At 49.1% G+C, this 24,409-nt stretch overlaps 1 protein-coding gene and 8 non-coding genes across 9 annotated transcripts in view; 3 read left to right on the top strand and 6 right to left on the bottom strand.

Moving 5' to 3' along the window:
* Positions 1–24,409, bottom strand: part of LOC122388982 (ATPase family AAA domain-containing protein 2-like) — a 60,160-nt gene that overhangs the window by 28,099 nt on the left and 7,652 nt on the right. Inside the window, exons 9-12 of the mRNA XM_043380594.1 lie at positions 24,230–24,378; positions 13,851–14,312; positions 7,588–7,775; positions 7,080–7,251 (exon numbers count right to left, since the gene is read on the bottom strand). Coding sequence (XP_043236529.1) covers positions 7,080–7,251; positions 7,588–7,775; positions 13,851–14,312; positions 24,230–24,378 — 971 coding nt within the window. The remainder of the gene's footprint in view (positions 1–7,079; positions 7,252–7,587; positions 7,776–13,850; positions 14,313–24,229; positions 24,379–24,409) is intronic.
* Positions 2,189–2,260, bottom strand: Trnae-cuc. Its single transcript has one exon. It is a non-coding gene; the product is annotated as a tRNA-Glu (tRNA).
* Positions 8,347–8,418, top strand: Trnad-guc. Its single transcript has one exon. It is a non-coding gene; the product is annotated as a tRNA-Asp (tRNA).
* Trnad-guc lies at positions 10,008–10,079 on the top strand. The gene has a single exon. It is a non-coding gene; the product is annotated as a tRNA-Asp (tRNA).
* Trnad-guc lies at positions 12,014–12,085 on the top strand. Its single transcript has one exon. It is a non-coding gene; the product is annotated as a tRNA-Asp (tRNA).
* On the bottom strand, positions 16,382–16,453 carry Trnad-guc. The gene has a single exon. It is a non-coding gene; the product is annotated as a tRNA-Asp (tRNA).
* Positions 19,314–19,385, bottom strand: Trnad-guc. The gene has a single exon. It is a non-coding gene; the product is annotated as a tRNA-Asp (tRNA).
* On the bottom strand, positions 22,607–22,678 carry Trnad-guc. Its single transcript has one exon. It is a non-coding gene; the product is annotated as a tRNA-Asp (tRNA).
* On the bottom strand, positions 23,426–23,497 carry Trnad-guc. The gene has a single exon. It is a non-coding gene; the product is annotated as a tRNA-Asp (tRNA).

Raw genomic sequence — 24,409 nt, 5'->3', positions numbered from 1 at the left:
TTCTGGTCTGCGGGCTCAAATGTCTCGCAGCCCAAGATCGCCTGTCACCATTCCAGATCCTGTGAGATTATAGCGACTTTAACAACGCTGTCACAGGTCACAGGCTTCCACGATGTTCACAGTTCAGTGCTGATTACGCTCATTTACTGGACATTCCTGATTCCTTTTTCCTTACAGGTATACGGAATTTAGAGGCGTCAGCCTGTAGGACCGAATCACTACGGTAACCTTGAGCTCAACTGGTGTGTTGTGGGCCTATGGATAAAAAAAAAAACTGGAAGGTAGGTACTAGTGATGTCAATCACGGAAAATCGGAATACCGATACCAAACCAAATACCAACTAAAACCACGGGAGAATACCGAAACCAAACCAACTTGGGAAACTGAGGGAAATACCAACTTTTTACCGATTTCTTAGCCTCTAATACATTAGTGAGGGCTTATGATACCAATAAAATACCAAACACATTATGATTGAAATACCAAATACCAAGTTGGTATCGGTTTGGTATCGGTATACCAAAAAGTTGGTATCCGATTGACATCTCTAGTAGGTACAGACGATCGCTACAACGGGGATCTATATGGATTTGAAAGGAGTCCATGGCACATGGAGAATGACGCCACGGCAGAGGGGAGGCTGTTCCTGCAGCGGTTGACGGCTCCGACTGTGAACAATTGGTGTCTTGGCAGAGAACTTGCTACCAAGTCTTGCAGAGAACTTGCAGAGAACGGTTGAAGTTTCGTCTCTGTCTTGAATTGGGATGCATGCTTCACAACGCTTCGGCTAGTTGTTTCTTTGGCCGTCCTCAGATTCCTTTTGGCACTTATAAGGACTTGGATGTTGTTAAAGAAGTGCGACATGCGTCATACCTTTCGGAAGCTCCTGAAGCTAGCGGATATATAATTAAGGTTTCCCCAGTCATAGTCCTAGTCAATCCATTAGCGAGGCAACACGCTGTCTGGAAGACTATTGTGGCACGTACGGTGCAACGCCAACAACATCAAGGCTCTTCTGAGAGCTAAAGAACACCTGACGACGGCCGAATAAGTAACTGACCGAAACGTTGTGAAGCCTCAGACAGGGACGAAAGTCCGACTACTGGCATCCGTAATATTAACACGTCGTGTCAAGCATTCCGAAGAAAACTTACTCTTGATTTGCCCAACTGTACTCGTGTCTTCTAGTTCGTCCTTCAGTAGAGAGATGAATCAAGTCTTGGTCCACTTCAACGAGGCCACGCAGCATTTGGTACATAAGTCCATGTCTCTCTGAGCCGTCGGTATGACAGGGATGGTAGCTTCAGTTCTTGAAGTCGTCTTGAATACGGCATCGTTCGGATCTTGCGACAAGCTTTGTAACCCACCTCTGCACTCTTTCCAGAAGTCCCTGATCCCCTAGTGACAATTGGCCTGATACTCCGGTTCCATATTCATTATTCATATCATCAGGGTCTTGTATGTACAGTACGGAGAGAGATTGAGTCGTCAGGTTTGCGAATGATTTTCAGACGAATCTCAAAGTCTTCGCCTTGTTAGCTGCTGAGGCTGCTTGTCTGTGCAATTTCAGGGCCGCATCGACAACAGCACCCAAGCTTTCTCCTCAGGGACAACAGCATGTTTTCAGACAAGGTGTGCGTGAAGACGGATTTTCTTGAACCAATGCGAAATACACAGCATCTGTCGATACTGAAGTGGAAATGCCACCAGGCAGAGCGGCTCCGGAGATTGTCAGGGTCGCTCTGGATTCGCTACAAAGTCTGCGATGAACTATATAACTGAGTCGTCAGCAAAGGTCTTGACATTTAGTTACATTTGCTATTCAACAAAGGAGAAGTGCGGGTTCGGAAGGCAAGTATGACAGCGGCTTCGGTGGCTGCTCCCCGACGCATGCAGAGTGTGTTAAATTAACTACGCTCCCTCAGTGCGAAGGGAGACTTAATTTAACCTGACTGGGAGCCAACTGCAGAAGCGGGAAGCTCACATATTACTACATGTGGCCAGTGGCCACTAAATCCTTGCTACCAACCAAACCTCATGCCTGACCATGGTTCCGTGTTCTGTAATCCCACCCAGGCAACCTGCGAGGAAACCTCCAAGGGAGGTAACAAAGGTGAAGTAACGCTGCGAAACCAGCATATTGCCAATATGCTATTTCGAGGAATATCGTCAGAAAACAATAACAATTTCCCGCACCGGGAATCGAACCCGGGCCTCACGGGTGAGAGCCGTGTATCCTAGCCACTAGACCATGCGGGAGGTGGGCGAAGAGCGCATTTGCCAACGATACAAGACACTGCAGACTTGTGCCAAGGTCCCAAAAAGATCCGAGATCCAGGGTTCGCAGAGTCCAAGGTCTGGGACCTTGAAGGATCCTGGACCTTGCATTGTCATTTTTGTCGCGAGATCTTGGAAACCCAGGACCTTAAAACATCCATATGCCGCGAGACCTTGGAATCCCAGGACCTCAACATTTGCATATGTCGCGAGACCTTGGAATCCCAGGACCTCAACATTTGCATATGCCGCGAGACCTTGGAATCCCAGGACCTCAACATTTGCATATGCCGCGAGACCTTGGAATCCCAGGACATCAACATTTCATGTGTCATGAGACCTTAGAAACCCAGGACCTCAACATTTCATATGCCGTGAAACAATGGAAACCCAGGGGTCAGGACCTCAAAATTTTGGTATGCTGCAAGACCCTGCAGAATGCAGACCTTCAGTCCCAGTTTTATTATTTGTCATGGGATCTTAGGAGAACGGTCTGGATCTACACCATCATTTTGCTGAGGGACCTCAAGAATCCTGGAAGCTGGACCATGAGGTTTATGTTGCACATGGGCCACTAAGGACCCTGCAGTTGCACTAGGTTTTTGTCTGTAAGCACTTCAATAAATATCTATGGTTGAGTGACCAGCTGCAAGGGGCTAAGATAGATACATGAAGAGAAAACGAACCAGACTGTGTAGACATATATAGAGCCAAATCGTTGTCATGGCTGTGAGGCAGAACTGGAACAAGAGACCTGGTACTGTAGCTTTTTACATTATCAATGTTATGGATTATGAAACTGTCAAACAGTGGACAGTGGTGGTTTGGAAAGTTCTTTTCTAATCTCACCTCACATATTTTCTGGGTTGTGATATGCCGGGCTTGAAGCTATTTGGAAGCTACCCACTGACCTAGTAAGTGTCAAACTTAGTTGTTTTGCAATTCATCAAATCACCATTGAGCAATGAGCAATATAAGCAATGATTCCATGACAGTTCAACTTTTTCGTTTAGCAGGTTTTCGTCGGACAAATTTTCGTCTGCAGATTTTCGTCCGCAGACTTTCGTGACTTCGTCTATGCATTTCTTCGTCTGTGCATATTTCTGTCCGCGCATTTTTTCATAAGGACATTTTCCGCCTCGTCCAGACGAAAAAATGCCGGACAGAAAAATACTCAGACGAAAAATGCACCAAATCAATTCGTACAAACGAAAAATGCAAGACGAAAAAGTCAGACGAAAATCTGCCGACGAATAACCGTCTGACGAAAAAATTATCACATGGAATTTTGTTCGGAGCCTTCAATCTAATGTGAATGAACAGTAAGTAAGGTTTGCGCTCGCTTATACTCTAATTCTATTGGCTTAGCCGATCAGTTTTTCTGTGAGCGCTCGCGTAAACAAGACTTAGAACATATTTGAGTTTTTATCCTAGGTATTATGTAACTGAATGTGCAGAAAATCGAAAGCATATACCTATCCAATTCAACTTTTACGTTTTCATGAAGCCTGTAAGCTTTATTTCTGTTTTTTATATTGCCTGAAAGAATACTTGAATATCTGTCTTCAATGACTATAAGGTGCTATCCTACATTCCTACTGATCAGGTAAGATTGAATTGAAAGGTACATGACAATACAAATTGCAAGGCCTACCTATTACCTACCTGTATTTTTATGAATTTGTCAGGTTAACCCGCGAGTTGCTGGGGGGGGGGCGTTAAACGCCCCCACTTTTTTCGCCGGGCCATAGCATAAAAACGGCGCGCCGCAGGCGCGCCAAATTTCGGGTACCTGTAGGAAATTGATTGAAGTTTATTGTGACAAAGTTTCAAAAAAATCGGTCGGAAAATTTTTGAGATATCGAGGTTTTAGTGACGTCATGATTTCTGAGTTTTCGACCAAAAACGGTATATGTTCAAAAAATCATATAAAATCACAGAATAGATATACAGACATGCCGTAAACGCCATTAGACTGCCAATACCATGAGCAATCTAATGGCTATCTTCGATTATTGATTATTGTTCCGCATTTTCCAAAATCTTGAACTGAATCTTGGTAATTTCTCGTGACTACTTCACGACCATGATACATGAATTTCGTAAATTGAACTTTTTGAGCCAAACTCGTACACATATGAGAAAAATAATGTCACCATCGTGTTCTACGCTCCAAATTACCCATAAAACATGTGTCACAGGTTGCGAATATCAGTTTTGATTTTCGGGGATATGTGCCTAGCCGGTTGACCTGACCTTGACCCTGACCTATGCTTGACTGACCCCTACATGGAGCTGACACTCCTGTAAGCCTTATATGATGGATTGTGCACCGTTTTGACAGAGTTTATGACGAGAGGCGCCCATTGCGAAGTCCTGAAATCCATGCTACTGAAAGCCCGATTTCCGGTGTTTGACCTGACCTTGACCTGACCTGTGACCTCAAAATTCAACTTTTAAGTACTCATCTGAAGCGTCTCGTCGCGCTCTTTCGTTTGCCGCCTCGTGCGTTTCGCTGCGCCTATTGGTTCTCGAGTTATCGGCTGGGGGCGTTTAACGCCCCCCCCCCCCCCCAGCAAACGGTGGGTGGCGAAATACCCCAGCAACTGCCGGGTTAAAGAAGGAGAGATTGATATTATGATTCATTTTTAACTTGTGTTGAAGCTCCCCTTACCTATGTTGGTTAATGATAAAACCACCACAGTCCACAGGTTTGCATAGGTTCTGCCCCTTTCAATGTTGCTGGGCATCCGTTGGCAGAATATTAGTAATTAGAAGTAAGTCTGCTCATCAGAATGTTAGTTTGTTTAAGTTCTTGTTGTGGGACCCTGAATATTTTGGATCCTGAGATGTATTCTTGCCGTGGGACCTTGAGGACTGTGGACCCTGAACTCTGAAGTGTGTACTTGTCATGGGACCTTGGGGACTGTGGATCCTGAAATTCACACTTGTCGTGGGACCCTAGGGACTGTGGATCCTGCAATGCATTCTTGTCGTGGGACCTTGGGGACTGTGGACCCTGCAATGTATTCTTGCCATGGGACCTTGGAAACCTTGGATTCTAGAAATTGAATTTGCCGTGGGACCTTGGAAACCTTGGATTCTAGAAATTGAATTTGCCATGGGACCTTGGAAACCTTGGATTCTAGAAATTGAATTTGCCGTGGGACCTTGGAAACCTTGGATTCTAGAAATTGAATTTGCCGTGGGACCTTGGAAACCTTGGATTCTACAAATTGAATTTGTCGTGGGACCTTGAGGATCCTGGATCTTGATTTTTGGTCCCGGCACAAGTCTGCAAGACAGGGCCTCACAATGAACGCTTCACGTTCGGCGGTTACAGAATGTCATAAAAAAGCTTCCTAGTTCCTCCAACAACCGCCTCGCACTTTTTTCATCCGATGCTCATAAAAAAATGACATAACATGGCGAACACGATATGCACATTGCACATCTACAGAATCCAGGATGTCGAACTGTTTTGCGAAAGCGTTTTGCATTTAGACATCCATTTAGGACAAATATCAAGGCGCTCCTCGATATCTGTGCTTCCAACCAGGGTTTGACCATCATTACTGAAGTGATAACGATATAGTTCACACTTAAACTAGTAAACAAACGACGGGAATGATTCCAGGACATACACTAAACTGAGTGGCACACCATAAACTAAAGATGGTTGTTCCACGTGGGAGGCTCGTCAGCTTTAAAAGCAGATGTCGATTAGACGCCTTGCTCTCCGCCTCAGGGCCTCATTTCATGGGATTCCCTCGCGTAAGAGCTTTATTAGAGGACTGCGTCCATCACTCTCTACACAGCGAAACTGAATGGGTCGGGGATAATCGCCATTCGTTATCCGTCCGTTTATTTCCATGCAATGCCATTGGCGCAGTCGACCCCTTGAGGACGCCAATGGCGAGCCTCCAAATGCACCTCTTATGGGCGAAACACGCTCAAACTTCGTGCTTGGCCGCAAAACTTGTGTTTAACAAAGTAATGCTGCATTACGTGGTGACTGGTGCTGCAAAAAAACAGCCCGACGTCAAGTGGAGTACAATCGCCGATGCCACCAGCCCGCCGAATATCGGAGTTGGGCTTGTTTGGCAGCACAGCGCCCAGCTTGGGCTTTTCTGCATATTGCGGGACAGTCTAACTTGACAGGCACAACTTTATCAGAGCAGAATACTTCTGCTTCCTTTGACTTTCGTCCGTATAAATACACGAAAGGAGCACAAAAGTGAGCGAAAAAGTAATGATAAGCAGCACCGGTTTTTACTATTCCATATCTTGAACAATCAGGAGCGTAGTTAAGAAATGTCTTTGCGCAAAACAGGAAAGAAAAAGCCGGCTAGTATCCATCTCAAGCTGGAAGAAAGCGTTAATTGGACTTTGAGGACATCAAACATCACAAGAGCAGCACGACTATGCTATCGGAGAGTGCAATTTCGAGAAACTGCCAAATCGTAAGTACCTATTGGAAAGTCAAGAAAATTCCTCCGTACGTGGCGTGCCCTATATTTGGGGTACCTACCAGTGACAGACAACAACGGCAAAACGCCATATTAATTAATAATTGCACAAGCATGATTCCAAACGTGTGCATTAAGCCCAGCTATCAGACTGCAAAGTTAAAAAACGACGAAGTGTGAAAATGTCTCAGAGTAAAAGTAGCGTACCGAGACAGAAGGTATAGTCTTGCCTTGCCTTTGAGGCCTTGCCTTGCCTTGCCCTTGCCTTTGAGAGCGTGGACAAACAGCTCACAGTCCCTCTGACCCGTGAGAGCCAGCCCATCCCAGCTCACCTGTGAGAGCGTGGTGAGCGGGTCGGCGCCGCTGGCGTGCAGTGAGAAGGCGTTGAAGGTGAAGACTCGGACGTTCTCCAGGCCGTGCAGCAGCGCCGGCGCCAGGTACTCGGTGTGACACTGTCCCGGCCGGCCGGCCAGCAGCAGACGCGGCATGTAGGCCTCGGCACGGCTGCCCCGGCGGGCATGGTCAGTTAGCAGCAATCGAACAGCAATCGAAACTAACTACTCGACTCGACCGTCAGGGGTGTAAGTCGGAAGCAAAGGACTCAAACCCAGAACAGAAAGAATGATTACATTCTCTGGATATTTGTACCTATGAAACTATAATGGCAAACCACTCGCCATTCAATAAGTTATGTGGCTATCATTTGCCTATGTTAGTTAGCTAGCTGAATAAAACGGGGAAAGGCAATTACTGGAATTCTATAATACACCACTAATTCATCCCATCCATTTCCACACGCTGAGATCCACTCCACTCCACTCCTAGCGAGTTATTATGCACCTGAGCTCGGCGGCAGTCTGTTTGTAGCCCCAGGGGAAGGCGGTGCGGAGCGCGGCGCGTGCCGCGGCCAGCGGGGCGGCCAGCAGGGGACGGACGGCGGCAGGCAGCAGGCGGCGCTCCTCGGTCCGGTCCCGCTGGCCGGCCGGCGTCATCCGCGCCATCGCCGCACGGAAGTGAGACGGCTGCACCTGAAGACGGAGGCAGGTGGCGTATCAGCGCGGACGTTCTGAGGCGGGGCAGTGTGCTAGTCCTGGTCATTGGTTGTACAGGTGATTACAAATTGATGTTCCACTTCTCATAGGCAGTCAGTTGCCTGAAACGGTAGGCTGTGCCGCATAACACAGGCTGAGTGACGCAGTGTAATGCTGTGATCCCACTCTCACCATAGGCACGATTAATTTCGTGATAAGCGGCACAGTCTGGCGTTCTAGAAAACTGATAGATTGTGGGGATTGGAGCATCATTCTGAAGTCAGCTGTACCAAACATGCATACCTAATACCTATACATCCGTACCAATTGTCCAGTAGGCTAAATCATCCAGCGGCGGTATCAGAGACGAGGTCGAGTAACAGCGTTCTACATGCAGTAGATATGATCAAAATGGCGATGTCGAAAACCAAGGAGTCGCGTGACAACTGACAGTGTCAGTGTTAGGTCAGCCCGAAACAATGAAAACGGGAAGATGGTATCGTAGGCCGGGTAAAACGTTCCAAAATGAGGATATCTGTTCAGCTTACTGTGAACCACAACGAATCACTCCTCGATAGTATAGTGGTGAGTATCCCCGCCTGTCACGCGGGAGACCGGGGTTCGATTCCCCGTCGGGGAGGTTTTGTGCCACCCCCCCCCCCCCCCCACACACACACAGCACCCCAAATTCGTGTCCTTGATGTTTTTTTCTTATTCAGGCAACATTTGCAACAAACATGCAACGCACGTGGCTGGAAATGAAGGAACACAACCACATGGTGGTCGTTTTGCAACTGAAGCTGCAATAGGTAACCAAAGATGGCCGAGACTCAATGACGGCCGTAGATCACACCTCCACCATGTGATCAAAGTGACAGCATTGGCTGTTTTTCTTCTTTATAGCACTGAAAAATCATAAAGCACAAAACACAGACATTGCAGTTAAATGGCTAGCTTGCGTTGCCCTCAGACATACATAGAAGACAACCTTCATGTTCGCTTGGTCACGGGCAGAAGTGGCAGAGCCAACAATCGCTCGTCTCCAAGTAAAACAATATGTAGCCGACCGAGCTTTGCACGCCTCCCTTGTTCAGAAGTCGTGCACCTCGTGGTGGTCGTACTTGTGCCTTCTGCCCGCGTTGGGTGCGCGGCAGAAAGCCGTGTATGTAGTGTCCCTGTCCGTGGAACCAAAGCGATTCACCACACCGCACCAATGATGCTTGGGATGCCGGTGGTGCGCAACCTAGTTGACCACGTACGGTGACCTATCCACATATTGTGGAGGAAACTGGACACCAGATTGATTCTTCATTCACGCGCCGTCGGAAGCGCTATACGTGAACGATTAGTAGGCACTGGTTGAAAACACCAAATGTCCAGCCGCTTGGTGGCCCCATCGTTGCTTTGGCACTCTGGACAACTCCAACCACTGATCGTTTCGTCCGCCACGTGAAGCTTGATGCACTCGTGGAGCGAGCATCGGCTGCATCTGACTGCCATTGGCACGGAGAGGTGTCAAAATGCCTTGAACTTCGCCGACTGGTTTCCGCAGCTGACGCAGCGCAGCATGGACTCGTACTGACCCAGAACAGCTTCAGGATGGAGGACCGGCTGCCATCATTGAAGTCGTACTGGGGCACTTAGGCGACAATGACGTCTCGGACATGATCATGCTCTCTAGGCACTTGTTCCCAGGGCGCGTTGTTAAGTGCAGATAGTCCAGGAGGCATATGAAAGCTCGTTTGCTTCCTGCTGCGCTGAGTCGCGAAAACGGGCGAGGCGTCGGTTCACAGTATCATTGAGTTGTAAGTACAGCGAAATTTGGATGTTCACAAGTGGGAACATTGGGCAAATCCACGGTACCTACTTGGGGTCAAGGTAGACTGACGACCGAAGGCAAGAGCTATCATGATTCATGTAATCAGACACTTGCATAATTCTTACTGAATCTATGAAATCCATGAATCCATGAATTTCCTTGCACGGTACCTACCTACAATAACCTGACAATTGAAAGCTTTTCCCTCGCGAATTTGAAGCCTTTTTGGAAACGACCAAAACCCGTTTGTCGGGTGAATGAAGACAGCGGCCGATGGATAGTGCCACGATACATTACATTGCGTGCAGACTAAAACAATAGGCATGTGACGTGTATGTGACGTATGTAGATTTTATCAGAGGCAGAAATGTTGGATTATCGGGCATAACGTTCCTAACCAAAACCATCACTCCTCGATAGTATAGTGGTGAGTATCCCCGCCTGTCACGCGGGAGACCGGGGTTCGATTCCCCGTCGGGGAGCTTTTTCTTGGGCGAGGGGTCACGAGAATGACCTCCAGCAATCATTAACACTACCCGGCTTAGAGCGAAGGGGAAGAGCCAGTGCCAGCCCTCGACAGATTTTCTTCGCCATAGCTAGGGCGATGGAGAGCTGGAAAATGACTCAGTTGATTCAAGCCAGATCTTGACACCAATCGCATTTCCGGACCTGTCACTGACCTATGACATCATAAGGGAAACTGAAAACTGCACGGAAATGTGAAATTTGAGGTCACGTGTCTGGTCAAGGTCAGGTCAAAGGTCGACACTCAGTATATTCAAGTTGAGCTTTTTAGCAAACGTAGCGTTGAAGGTACCGAGACCAGTTTTTGCTCAAATACTACCAACAAAAGGCTGCTGAAGCCATTCCAGAAGTGCTGAATTCACACAAAGTTTTTCTCAAGGTCAAGGTTAGGTTAAAATAGGTCACTGATTTTATAGAAGTGGCATGAGGCACATGCTTTCTGACCAGTTTTAGACATATATTTTGTCTGAGTCGCGTAAAACTAATTTTAGCAGTTAAAGGCAAATATTAGGAAGTCGGTCAAATCGTCAAATTTTCAAGTTGTGCAATTTCAAAAAACAATGGAGCCTACCATATGCAGATTGAGCTCATGAGGCAACCAGTGTCTTTTGTTTTTCTGTAAAACGGTTATAGCTTTGAAAATGGCATTTAAAATACGAGCAATTGCGGCATCATTTAGCAAAATTTTTAGGTAAGTAAGCTTTTTATTTGGGGAGTCACATTTTAAGATATCCTCTGAAATTTGGCATAGTGGTTTATCTCTAATAGCTGTACCTATTATACTATATATTATACAGTATACACGTTCCATTTTTGAAAAAAAAAATGAAACTTATCTATTTTTCCGTAAACTTTTTAAAAAAGCGCAGTTTTGATTTAGGAAAATCTAAGATGACATTTTATAGAGCGTGATATTCGACATCCTATTTGCAAATCCATCAAAACATACGCCGTGGAGAGATGTTATCAGTAAAACCACTTTTATATCGTGACAAAATCGATCATTACTTAAAAAAAATGACGACTCCAAACAAAACTTCCACAGACAATAAAAACTGATATGGCAGGAGCTAAGGAGAAAACTTCAGGTCGATCATGTGATTTCTCGAGTTCTCGAGTTATCGGTAAAAGTCGGCGGGGGGAGGGGGCTCTTAAAGGGACCCTCCCACCTTCAAAAAAGTTAATGAATTGGCATGAAAGTGATGTCACTCGGTTCAGAAAGAGCAAAAAACGAATATCTACCAAATTTCATCGAAAAATATTTACCGGTTTTCAAGATATTAGACTTTTACTTTTGTTTACTTTTTGGGATCTCCGCTGTTCCTAGCGACTTTATTTGAAAGTGCGGCATTTGTTGCGCGCAAAGCAGCATATACCACCGCGTCCTACAAAACGTTTTGGTCAAACATTTAAAAATCATTAGATATCTGCGATGACGTCACACATTCAGAGGGGTATTCCTTTGCATTAGCCCCTCTGAATCAAAATGCTGCAATTTTGAAATTCAATATTTCCGATTTAAGGCATTTCTCGATGTTTTGAGTGCCGAAACCGGTAATTGTGAGCCAGGGACCCCATTTTGGCTATCTCAACTCAAATCTAATGTTAAGGTGGGAGGGTCCCTTTAAACGCCCACTGTCTGTCAATGGCGGCCATTTGAAGGCCTTTCCCCTGGCGAAGATATTAAAAAAGGCGTTTTTGGGGTATTGTCCAACAACATATCAGAACCGGTTGACGCACGACCAAACAAGGCAGCTCACTGGAAACTGTACTTCTGAGTTCTGTACGAACATTGCATGCTGGCTTATACAATGGGTAAATGACGTGTACGATTTTATCAACGTGAAAGACGCGGCAAAGCTACCCTCGTGCTAGTGAATGTCACATTCACTCCTCGATAGTATAGTGGTGAGTATCCCCGCCTGTCACGCGGGAGACCGGGGTTCGATTCCCCGTCGGGGAGCTTTTAACCTTCCAGGCGGGGGGGGGGGGGGGCATTTTTTGCCCCTCCCCCTTTAGTTTTTTTTTCTCGATATATCTCCAGAACCGCTGCGCCGATCGTGACCAAACTTTCAGTAACCTCCCGTGAATAGCTATTGCACATTGTGACCAAAAATTTTCCAAAGGCTGTGATAGGTTGGCCGCTAATGACGTCAGAGTGACGTCATTTCTGCCATTTTCGACCCAAAAAATGGTTTCGAGGGAAGAGCTGTCAGGCCTACAGCTTTAGAGATACAGAAAAATGTTTCTGACATAAACGGTGTAGATTGACAGGGCTGCAAAACTGCTATCTCAGATTTTTGAATGATTTGGATTTTGACCCCCAAAAATCAAAAAATATATTTTTTGAATATAATACCCGAAAAATCCAATAAGTTTTTGAATTTCTAAAAAAAAACGGAATATATGTGATAGTCCCTACCGCCTTCTATCTACATACCAAATTTGAGATCGATACCTCTTTTTTGGCCAAGTTATAGCGAAAAAACTGTTCAAAATTGATGACGTCAAATTTTCAAACTCAATTTTTAGCAATTCTAGACCTCGTAGCGCAAAACAAAGACCACCATTAGACTCCCCGTGACGAGCTGCATCGAATCTGCAACTGCAATCTGCAATCTGCAACAATGCATCGAATTGCAACCCATTTTATGCAAATCTAACAACTTGGAAATTTGACCTTTTTTTACCTGACCTTGACCTGACCTCCACCAGAAAGTGACCTAAACCGTGCCTGATGGTCTTATAACATACACCATTGAGTTGGAAATGAAAAATTGGCCATAAAACATGCATCGCACAACCTTAGTAAAGTTGGGTTCATATGGTGAGTGGTGACCCTTGGTGATCTGACCTGTGACCTGACCTGGTATGACCAGTGACCTCAAATAGCAACATAGGTGCTAGACAACTGACGCCCTATCGCTGATTTTCGACAAAATGCGTTTTGCTCGGCGTTATAGCGCTTTCCCTAGAAGACCTGTCAACGGTGAAATATTTTATCTTTGACCTGACCTGTGACGTCATCGGTGACCCTGAGTTCAATAAAATTTGGCTTCCCTTAACAAATTTGGCAGGGCTATCGAACGCCGTTTGAATTTTCCGGATCCGTCCAGTAGTTTTGGAGATACGGGGGGGGGGGCAAAAAATGCCCCTCCCCACCACGCGCAAGGTGGCCGGGAGGCCCACCGCCTGCCGGGTTAAAAGACCCCCCATTCTGGAGCTTGGGCGCCTCGATGCCGCAGGGAGGAAATGTCGCCATCGGAAATCTTATCACTCGGCCCGCGTACCGTACCGGTACTCGGTGGTGCGGGAACCGGGGGGGGGGGGGGGGGCAGCGGGGGCTGAGCCCCTCCGACTTTTCGGCTGGGAGGTGGGGTGGGGTGGGGGGCTCATAATGTACACATTTGAGCCCCCCCCCCCTTCCCAGCTGGAGGAATCGAAATCGGAAATCTACCAACATAATTTCATAGATTCATACATAGGCGCGGGAACCGGGGGAGGGGGCAGTGGGGGAAGCTTGCCCCCACCGCCCCCACAACTTTTCATGAAGTCAGGAACCGTTGGGGCAGCTTGTCCTCCCCAAATTAGGTGTTGTGGGTCACAAAGGAAGAAAGCGTGTGTGAAAAATCCACCTCCGTCCACCGTGTTCCATCATATGTCAACAGCTCATTAGTCATTATATCCCCCAGTGAGCCAGGCCCTCCGTTCGGCAGTGGCCACCTCACCTGAATCTGGTCGACGTCGATAAGCAGGCGCTGTTTGCTGCCGTAGATCTGCGGGTAGCGCTCGCGCAGCGCGTGCAGCACCGCCTCCGTGACCAGGTGTTTGAGGTCGGCGCCACAGTAGCCGGCCGTCTGGCGCGCCAGCCAGGAGATGGTCGGCTCGGGCACCGGAGGCCGCCAGGAACCCAGCTGGATGCGCAGGATCTGCTCTCGCGACTCGAGCGGCGGCAGCGGGAAGTGGAACTCGCGGTCGAAGCGGCCGGGCCGGCGCAGCGCCGGGTCCACGCTGTCGGGCCGGTTGGTGGCGCCGATCACAATCACCTCGCCGCGCGAGTCCACGCCGTCCATGAGCGCCAGTAGTGTGGACACGATGGACGCGTGGATGTAGTCCTGCTTGGATGAGCGCACCGGCGCCAGGCCGTCCACCTCGTCGAAGAAGATGATGGAAGGTCGCATCTGGTACGCCTGCAGATGGGAGAAGGTAAGATAATTAGATGTCACAACAATGTTTCGTTGAGTCTTTTATGATCGACACAAGTTCAACTAAAAACGACCCGACGGAACTAGTATGCCGAGTGCCGACAGTCACCAGTGCCATACCACTAACCTATAAACAGTGAGCAATGAATACATATGCTATTGGAAAGGCTGGACAAAGGATTGAAAGATGAAACCACTTGCCATTGTGAGCAATAATTTCATCTTTGAGCGTTCGAGTAAGTAGCAAACCTTTCCGGCACCTGGGCCCAATCTTATAAAGGTTGTGCTACCAAATGGCGTACTATCATTCCACCCCACTCTATTTACGGCACCCTATTCACGCAATCTTATAAAGAGAATAGTATGGTAATTCTATTCACGCCATTTTGCCCACAGTACAAATCAACGCCAGCAGGAAACACGCAACGTGATTGGTCAATGTCTTGTCGCCGTCGCTATTGGAAATTATGCGTACTGTTTGCGAACAGCAAAAGTTATGTGTTTTAATTTTTATGGGGCATTTATTTCTTTTAGAGACAGACATATGTGTAATGAATAAGTTATTTATGGAAAACGTGATAGCAAACTATGGAAAACACAAACATGCTTGAAGAATTCTCCTGAAAAGTGGATTGCCGACCAAATAAATTTCAGCGAGGGCATTCTAGCGCTCAGAAATTCGAGTGAATAAAGTGTTTCTTCTACTTATCATTTGCATTTATTTGCTGTTAAGGCATTGCAATAAACTTGTTAAAGAATTATTTAAACAGTCATTTAATTATAGCTCGGCTACTGTTTCAGTAATTTAAGTAATGCCGTTGACAATGAAGCTCCTACAATTTGAGCATCAGGATATCGTACATTAACTGGATCAATTCAAGATATAGCTTATTTTCCTTCTTGTCCTAAGCTCTTGACATTTTCCTTCTTGAAGATAAACTACTAAAATTCGAAGACTACGTACATGAACTGAATTAGGTCAAGTTACAGCTTATTTTCCTTCTTATTCAAGCATAGGTACCTGTTACCTAACCTAAAGCTAAAAAGCAATTCCTCAAAAGATTGAAGAACCCAGTCTACATATCAAAGCATATCAAGAAAAATACTCGGCTCAGAAGTCAGATCGAGATGCAGGAAGAGAAGAAACAACACATTGATCCGTAACTGTGCCAGACAGCTAAAGTGAGGAGATACGAATAGTGAGTAGGAATTAACAATTTTTTTGACAAACTAAGGTATATCATCATTAATTTAAATATCTAATCAGAAGCCATGAAGTGCCCGTTATTTGTGTCATACGTGAGACGTGAGAATAGGCTAAAGACCCATACCGATTCTATAATGCAGTGGCTGCCGAAAATCTATGATGGTTACTGGTGCTAAAATCCTCTTAAAAATCCCTTTTAATTTGAAAAATAAATCCATATAACGATGAACACTCGTTTTTATGTGTTTTAGTGTGCATTTAGTTCCTGAAAATGCGTATTTTGAAATTGATCGTTGTCTGTATAATAAGCATCATTTTAATGAACCTGAGTTAATATGTGGAGGATGTATTAATCTTAAAAATATCATAACGTAGAATATTGCATATTTATATCATAAAAACATTGAATTTATCTTAAATGAATTAAACTGTCTGAGAAGCTCGTCAGAGTACGCCACAAATTCTGGCGTGAAATAGGTGCCGACGATGCCGCAATCAGCTGATTATTGTTTGTGTTTTGAGATGTGCACAGCTGCTCACGGCTGAAATCATTCTACGGCACATCCAGAACTGGCGGTTACCAAAACCGTAAAGAGCGTGCCGTGTTTTCGATTTCACAGAGCTTTATAAGATTGCGTACTATATATCCAGCCTTAGAGTGCTGCCATATCCATTTCACGGCGTTTATAAGATTGGGCCCTGGGCTGCAGTATGAACCAAGCACCTGAAGGTGGAAAAACGGAAGTGCCCGCGACAGGGTGTAATCTAACATGCACAACAGAACAGATACCACGATCGTGCAGATAAGCCTGTAGACTGTAGAGTGTAGTGAAGCAAGAGCCAAAAGCTCCCCGACGGGGAATCGAACCCCGGTCTCCCGCGTGACAGGCGGGGATACTCACCACTATACTATCGAGGAGTGGTTGATGCGGCCGGAGCCTCGATTCGGAGCGAAGGCAAAAGCACTCTCATATCGCATAAAAATGAATAAATAAATAAATAAATAAATCAATCAATCAATCAATCAATCAATCAATCAATCAATCAATCATTCATTCATTCAATAATAATAATAATATCAACCGTTCCACCACACTGCCTGACTGAGGAAACTGGCCAGCTGTCCTCGTCCCTCAACCGAAGGGTATTGGGAGATCGTGGCGACTGACGACCTGGGCACACGACCTCCCCTCTCCGTCAAAGGCACAACAAATCAAGGCATGATTCTTCTCTAATCAAGACCACTCCTAAAGCTACAAGCAACTACGACATGGAAGGCTCTTCACCGTCGGGTGTATCAAGTTGGTGGCGGCTGACGGATTACACGGGTGCTGCACAGAAGCCTCGTCGGCTTAGGGAGGAACCTCGGCGGCTTGTTAGGGTCATAGGCTGCTGCTGCCGGCATCCTGGCGGTGTCTCCGGGAGTTCGCCCATCAAGCCGCCGGGGGTCTTGACCTACTCGACTTGCCGCTCTAACACCAACGTACAACCCTACTACGCCCACCAGGACGGGAAACTTCTACACATATGCAAACGCGCAAACAGTGCTGTTTTCACTTCAATGCGATCCAATCGGGTTGAAACGCCCGGTGCTGACCTGGACAAGATCAGGAAGCCGCTCGAACTTTCCTGTGAGATGTGTTGTGCTCTCCTCACCCCGAAGACGTAGCAGACAACAACCGACCACAGCTCCACCAGGGTTTCTTCTTCAAGGCGTCTTTTCGACCCGATCGAATGCAGTCTTCCGATGGAAAATGGCTTGAGTCCTGCCTAGGATCTGAGCAAGACTGCTAGAAGGACGCCTCATCTTCCTCTTATCATCGTCCCGCTATACCTTTTCTATTTCTGTCATCGTGTCGTAAGACCAAGGCCAAAACCTACCTAAGGATAAAGCTCTGGTGTAAGACAACGCTCCCTCTCCTGGCACAAAGCAATGGAGCGTCGTCTCGCACCAGCGCTTTGTCTTCGAGCCCTACTGGAAGACTAAGACCTGGTGCAAGACAGGCTCCCTCTGCATGGTGTCCAGCAGCTTCTGCGGTAGCAGTGCGTATCCGGACACGACAATCGCATATTTACTCAAGCACCCGCCGAAACGCTGTGGCAGCCCAGCCTGCTCTCCGCGGCTGCTTGGCGGCGACATCGCGTTACGCCACCACCACCGGCGCTGGGAGAGGTCGACTGAAGTGGACACTTGGACAGGCTACGGGTGGTGCTGGCAACTTTTCACCGAACCTCTCTGGTACCTGCCGGCTGTCCATCAACGTTGGTAGCACTTCCGTCGAAGAGGACGCTTCAAACCATAGCGCCGAACAACCACCATTCTACCGAACAAGAGCTTCCTCAGTCCGAACAAGTTACCTTGGTTAGCGGCTTCTTGTCAGTCAGCCGCCTTCGAGGATTCAAGAACGGGCAGCGCGGTATCACGCGGTGCGCTAAGCCGCGAGCCTGGCGGTTGGCAGTTGGCAGTTGGCACCTTCCCGGCGGTTGGCAGTTGCCGCTAAAACAGTCACCCGGCAATCCACCAAGCAGCTTCTATCGTCCGCCCCATCGGCTGAAAGAAGGCTTGGCGCCTCCAGTCCGAGTTCATCATTTGGTACAGGGTTTCGAGGAACCCGACCGGTCGGCAGGAGCCACCGAACGCGACGGCAACCCGGAAGCAGCGAAAACAAAGACGAACTTCAAGGAAAATATGCAATTCCCGAAACGCCAGACTCTGCTGAGAGCAGCCTCAGTGCTCAAAAGACCTAATTTCACAGAAACCAACCTCACTGAAACAGCCGGATTCTGAACAATGCAAGCTATTCCTCGACAAACCGCGCTTAACCCTATTAGTGGCAGGGGGGGGTTGTTTTTATCCACCCCTCAGGTTTTTCGGGAATATCTCCGAAACCGCTGAAGCTACGATGCTGAAATTTTCTGACTTTTCCTAAAACTAAATTGGGCACATTCCCTAAAAATTTCAAGTTCATAACTTTACCAGGGGCGGCTCCAGAGCACTGGGAATTGGGGGGTCCTATTCGTGAAGCGAGTCATTTGGGCGAAGATCACGATGCTGCACCAGTTTTACGAACAGTGAATAAAAGGTATCATGTGATAACATATACAGTTATTGTGCATCCTCTTTTGACACGTTTTTGCTATAATAGGCGGATCCAGGCGTCCAAAAAGGGGGGTTATGTTTTACCTCCCAACATAGGTGCCCTGACACCGCCTATGCATTACCAATACAATTTTAGTCGTTCTCTCATAAGAAAATTATAGCATAACAAGACCATTACCACCCTTTTTAGAAACAGTACCAACAAAAACCTTATTTACTATACTTTTTGTGTACCCCCAATCTCAATGATCTGTATCCGCCTATGATTTTTGAAAATGCATATTTTTGGGATCCATGTGAATTCCTGGTTCATTCTCTATCGATCGGCAAAAGTTGCGTTAAGATTGGTTCAGAAACCTGGCCGTGATAAACAGTCTAAAATGTATCTGCAATTTGCCCGTTTTTACCCCCCTCTACCCCCCCCCCCAATTGACATTTTTTGATTTTTATTTTTTAGAAATGTAGATCACGTTGAGCGAAATCGAATGCCGTTTGAATTTTGAAAATCGGCCCGTTAGATCTCGAGATATCAAGGGGGGGTCGTAAACAGCCCCCCCCCCCTGCCACTAATAGGGGGTAGCCAGGAGCCTGCCACTAATAGGGTTAAATTACCCAATCGCACAAACGGAATCGCACACCCCGGCAAGCAGAAAAAGGAGCCAGATCGCAGATTCAAAACCTCCCCGACGGGGAATCGAACCCCGGTCTCCCGCGTGACAGGCGGGGATACTCACCACTATACTATCGAGGAATGAGGACTATGCCTTGAGTCTCAATTCGGAGGGAAGCCAAACAACTTACATAAACGCATCAAGTAACACAAAAGCTCACCGATCCATCATACTGGCTGTCTGCGATAAAGACCGGCCTGCCTTCACCCCTTACCCGAAGAGTGTTGGGAAGCTGTGGCGGCTGGCAAGCGGGACACATTAACCAGGGGCGGATCCAGGAAAACTCCAAGGGGAGGGTCATGAATCGAAGTGGTGCCCCTGCCTATACCCAAAATTAAAAACTCAACGGATTTCGTCCACTTCATTTTGGTGGTGCCCCATTTTCAGTTTTTATTTTTATTTTTTATTTTTAGTCAGTATCTTAACTCTTAGCCACAACCACATTTACCAATTGTAAGCAAGTATATATGAATGTGCTATGTGTATATGTATATGTTGTGGACGCTGAGTAGTGAGTACTTACCAGGAACGTTATCAGGTAAGCAAATCGTTGTCAGTCCGACGAACTTGACACTGGCGTCTAAAGGGTCTGTCCTTGACACTTCAGGCTTGTCAGGGGCACCAAAGTCCTTCCAGGGACACCACAAACCTGTCAGGGGCACCTATGGCCTTGTAGGGGCGCCACAGGCCCGCCAGGAAGCAGGTGCACCACAGGCCTAGCAAGGACACTACAGGCCTGTCAGGGGCACAACGGGCCTGTTGGGCCCATGAGCACCCCTAGGGGCAGGGGCACCACAGTCCTTCCAGGGGCGCCGCAGGCCTGTGAGGGGCACCAGCGGCCTAGCAGGGGCACCACTGGTCTATCAGGGGCACCACGAGCCTGTCATAGCCAGGCATCTCAGGCTTGTCAAGGCCCAGGGGCACCACAGGTCTGTGAGGGGCACCAGCGACCTAGCAGGGGCACCAGTCAACACAGGTCTGCCAGGGGCGCCACAGACCTGCCAGGGGCACCACAGACCTGCCAGGGGCACCAGAGGGCTGCCAGGGGCACCACCGGCCTTGCAGGGGCACCTTGGGCCTGTCAGGGGCACCACGGGCCTGCCGAGGGGCACTTCAGACTTTTCAGGGGCACCAGTCCTCTCCGGGCGCAGGGGCACCAGAGGCCTGCCAGGGGCACCAGCGGCCTAGCAAGGGCACCAGAGGCCTGCCAGGGGCACCACAGGCCTAACAAGGGCACCACGGGCCTGTCAGGGGCACCTCAGGCTTGTCAGGGCCCAGGGACACCACAGTCCTTCCAAGGGCACCGCAAGCCTGTCAGGGGCACCAGAGGCCTGCCAGGGGCACCACAGGCCTAGCAAGGGCACCACTGGCCTGTCAGGGGCACCTCAGGCTTGTCAGGGCCCAGGGGCACCACAGTCCTTCCAGGGGCATTACAAGCCTGTCAGGGGCACCAGAGGCCTAGCAAGGGCACCACAGGCCTGCCATGGACACCACAGGCCTGCCAGGGGCACCACCGGCCTTGCAGGGGCGCCTCAGGCCTGTCAGGGGCACCACGTGCCTGCCGGGGACACTTCAGGCTTGTCAGGGGCGTTACAGTCCTGTCAGGGCCCAGGGGCACCAGGCCCGTGGTGTCCCTGCTAGGCCTGTGGTGCCCCTGGCGGTCCTGTGGTGCCCCTGTCAGGACTGTGATACCCCTGATAGGCCGGTGGTGCCCCTGGCAGGTCTTTGGGCCCCCGGGCCTCAAGGGGGGGGGCCATGACCCATGTGACCCCCCCCCTTGGATCCGCCCCTGACATTAACCGGCTGAAGCTGGCACACGACCTTCCTCAGTCACAAGTCAAGACAGGACTTCACTCAACTCTACTTATCAACGCTACCTCCTCAAGCAACAAACAACAGCATGGAAAGCTCTACGCCACCAAGGTATAGGTTGGGGACGGCTGCCGGATCTCACGGATGTTTCTTTTTCAGTCTCGCCCCAATTGACTTGCCGCCCTGAAACCAACACGGCCATGCCCGGCAGGCCAGGAAGCTTCGACACACCCATGCACAAACACTCGCCTCCACACTTCATTGTGATCCAGTCGGGTTTAAAAGCCCGTTGCTGACCGGGATAAGATCAGGAAGATGCTCGAACCTTCCTATGATGCGCCTTGTGCTCTCCCCGCCCCAAGACAGAGCAGACCACAACCGCCCATAGCTATACCAGAGCACCAGGACCTCTCTCCAAGGTATCTTTTCGACCCCACCGAGTGCGGTTTTTATTATAGGAAATGGCAAGGGCCAAGGACCCAAGCAAGACCGCTAGAAATACGCGTCATCTTCCTCTTCACCATCGCCCCACTAGAACTTTTACTCATCGCTGTCGCCTATTGGAAGACCGAGGCCAAGTCCTATTGGAAGACAAGAGCCCTGGTGCACGACGACGCTCCCTTGCCAGGGCTGCCCTGGAGCGTCGTCTTGCACCAGGCCTTTGCATTCAAGTCCTACTAGAAGACAAGGCCTTGGTGCCAGGCGAAGCTCCCTCTCCTGGTACAAAGCACAACGCCCCCTGGAAGACTCAGCCGTGGTGCAAGACGACACTCCCTTTGCAGTCTGCAAAGCGTCCCGCAGTTTCAGAGGTAGAAGTCCGTGTCCGGACGCGCCCGTCGCATATCTACTTGAATACCTGCACAAACGTGCTGTGTCACCCGGCCTACTCTCCGAGGCTGTTCGGCGGTGACATCACGTTACCCCACCACCGGCGCTGGGAGGGGTCGGCTAGGCTGGCAACGGATGACAACGGACAACCTTTACCCGAAACTCCCTGGTACCTGCCCATCACGCGGAACCGCGAGCCTGATGGCAGCGGCCTGCCCGCCAGTTGGGAGTTGCATATAGACCAGTCAGCCGGCGCTGCGCCCGGACAGGAAATCTTCCGTCGGCCGCTGCGCCGGCAGGACGAATGCTTGGCCTCAGACACCTTGTTCTCGGCAACTGCCGCCGGCCTAGGTCGTTTCGGAGTTGCGGTGTAAGGCGTCGAGGAACCTGGCCGTTCGGCACCTGTCAAGAGCCATCAAACGCGATGGCGACCCGCACGCAGCGACAGCCAAGACAAACTTCAACGAAAATATAAAAAATCCCTGAAATGCCAGCCTCCACTGAGACTGGCCTCAAAAGAACAGACATCACAAAAACCATCCTCGCTGAAAACGCCAGATCCTCAAAAAGCAGACCATCCACAGCCTGTGTTGAAATTACGGAATCGCACACACTCGTAACTCGTAAGCTGGACAAGGTGTCAGATAACAATTTGAAAATGCTCCCCGACGGGGAATCGAACCCCGGTCTCCCGCGTGACAGGCGGGGATACTCACCACTATACTATCGAGGAATGAGAAACACAGACGAAGAGTGGTTTCGGGAAAACGCGGGGACGGTTGAGACCTCGCCAAGTCGTTGCAAGTGGCCCGGCGCGGAAGTCGCGGAGCACCGGCCCGGCGCGGGATAAGTTATAAGCATCACAATATCTTTGAGTTCCTTCTTCCCATCCATCCTCGCCATTCTCAGGATAGGCCTACCCGCAAACCCCTCAGACCTCACGCTCCCTTTCAGGACTGGCGGTCATCCGCCCCAGAAAACCGATGATGAGGTAGGTCGGGTTCACACCAGGACCACTTCCTCTCCGGGGTGACTGCCCGAGCGGCAGGGCGACTTCTCCCACCAGGACGGTCTCGCTGCGGCGGCATACCGCCGGCGCGGTGGTCCCAACGCCACATCCCAATGCCTACACCCTATCCTGTCATCCCATAGCTCTGTTATGACCTTTTCAGGCTGAAAAGGCTTGCTTCCATTCCAACAAATTAAACAAAACTGCCTTGTAATTTACATCCTATCCAACTGGACGCCTTGACTGGGAACTACGTTTACAAAGCTATGGTGACAATGTGTTGACTTGTGGCGTGATTATCAAGAGAGCTCTTACGCCTGCATTGTAAATGGGATCAGCTGAGTCCTCACGGGGCAATCAAGCCGACTCGCATGACACGCGGGAATACTGAATATCCATCACTATATGTAGGTGTTATAAATTGCAAGAAACCAAGACAGCGATCGGGGCAAAGGCACTTACTATAAGAAACTCCCCGACGGGGAATCGAACCCCGGTCTCCCGCGTGACAGGCGGGGATACTCACCACTATACTATCGAGGAGTGGAAAACTGGCACAGAGTGTCAATTCGGGTTGGAGGCAAAAAGAGCACCCCATAAACACTCGACAAAAAAATGCCCCGGTCAACTATGTGACACAGAGGGGTACCTACCACTAACTGGCTGGGAAAACCGATTACACCGTTCCGTGCTTCTATCCTCAGGATACTGAAATCATTCTCCTCCACTCCGCAACTCCTCTCCGGGCTGGACAGGCAACTTTATCTCATGCGGGCTGCTCCCTTGGAGCGGCACCGCTGCTCCCGATGGAGCGCACCCCGTAGCCGGGTGCAGTGAGTGCCTTGGGGCTGGGCGGCCTGTCCTCTGGACGGGCTCAGCCCCGGCGACTCACTAGGGTGCCTGCCCAGACCAAGGTCTCCCCCTATATCCTATCATCCTCCCGGCTCTGCAATGGTCTCATTGGACCGAAAGGGCCTAACCCAACAAAACAAACAAACAAAAACCGATTAACCAAGTCCCCACAATAGGTATCACACCGTACCTTTCTCACACCCCCCGCCGTTCCGTGTCCCTTCATCACATACAAGTAGACAAGCGAGTTGATCCCATTCGCTCATCCTTTGGCTTCTAAAGTCACCAAGCCTGCGTTTGCTTGTGATCCAGTCGAGTCTGAACCCCGCAGCGCGGCGACGCAGTCGGCAGACACTCGTCAAGGATCAAACCAAGGCCCTATATAGGGTCAAGGACAAGCATCGAAGGACAAGTCGTCCTCACCTGATCGAAGAGGAGGCGCAGCTGACGCTCGCTCTCGCCGACCCACTTGCTCAGCACGTCGGCACCCTTGCGCATGAAGAAGGCCACCTTGCGGTCTCCGACACTGCACTCGTTGGCCAGCGCCCGGGCCATCAGCGTCTTGCCAGTGCCTGCCATCGCAGGGCAGTAGCGGTTAGCAAA

This window comes from Amphibalanus amphitrite, unplaced genomic scaffold, assembly GCF_019059575.1.
Source record: "Amphibalanus amphitrite isolate SeventyFive unplaced genomic scaffold, NRLGWU_Aamphi_draft 000341F_arrow, whole genome shotgun sequence".
NCBI classification, from domain to species: domain Eukaryota; kingdom Metazoa; phylum Arthropoda; class Thecostraca; order Balanomorpha; family Balanidae; genus Amphibalanus; species Amphibalanus amphitrite.
Note: the sequence above shows the minus strand (reverse complement) of the source record. Positions and strands in the feature narration are given on the sequence as shown.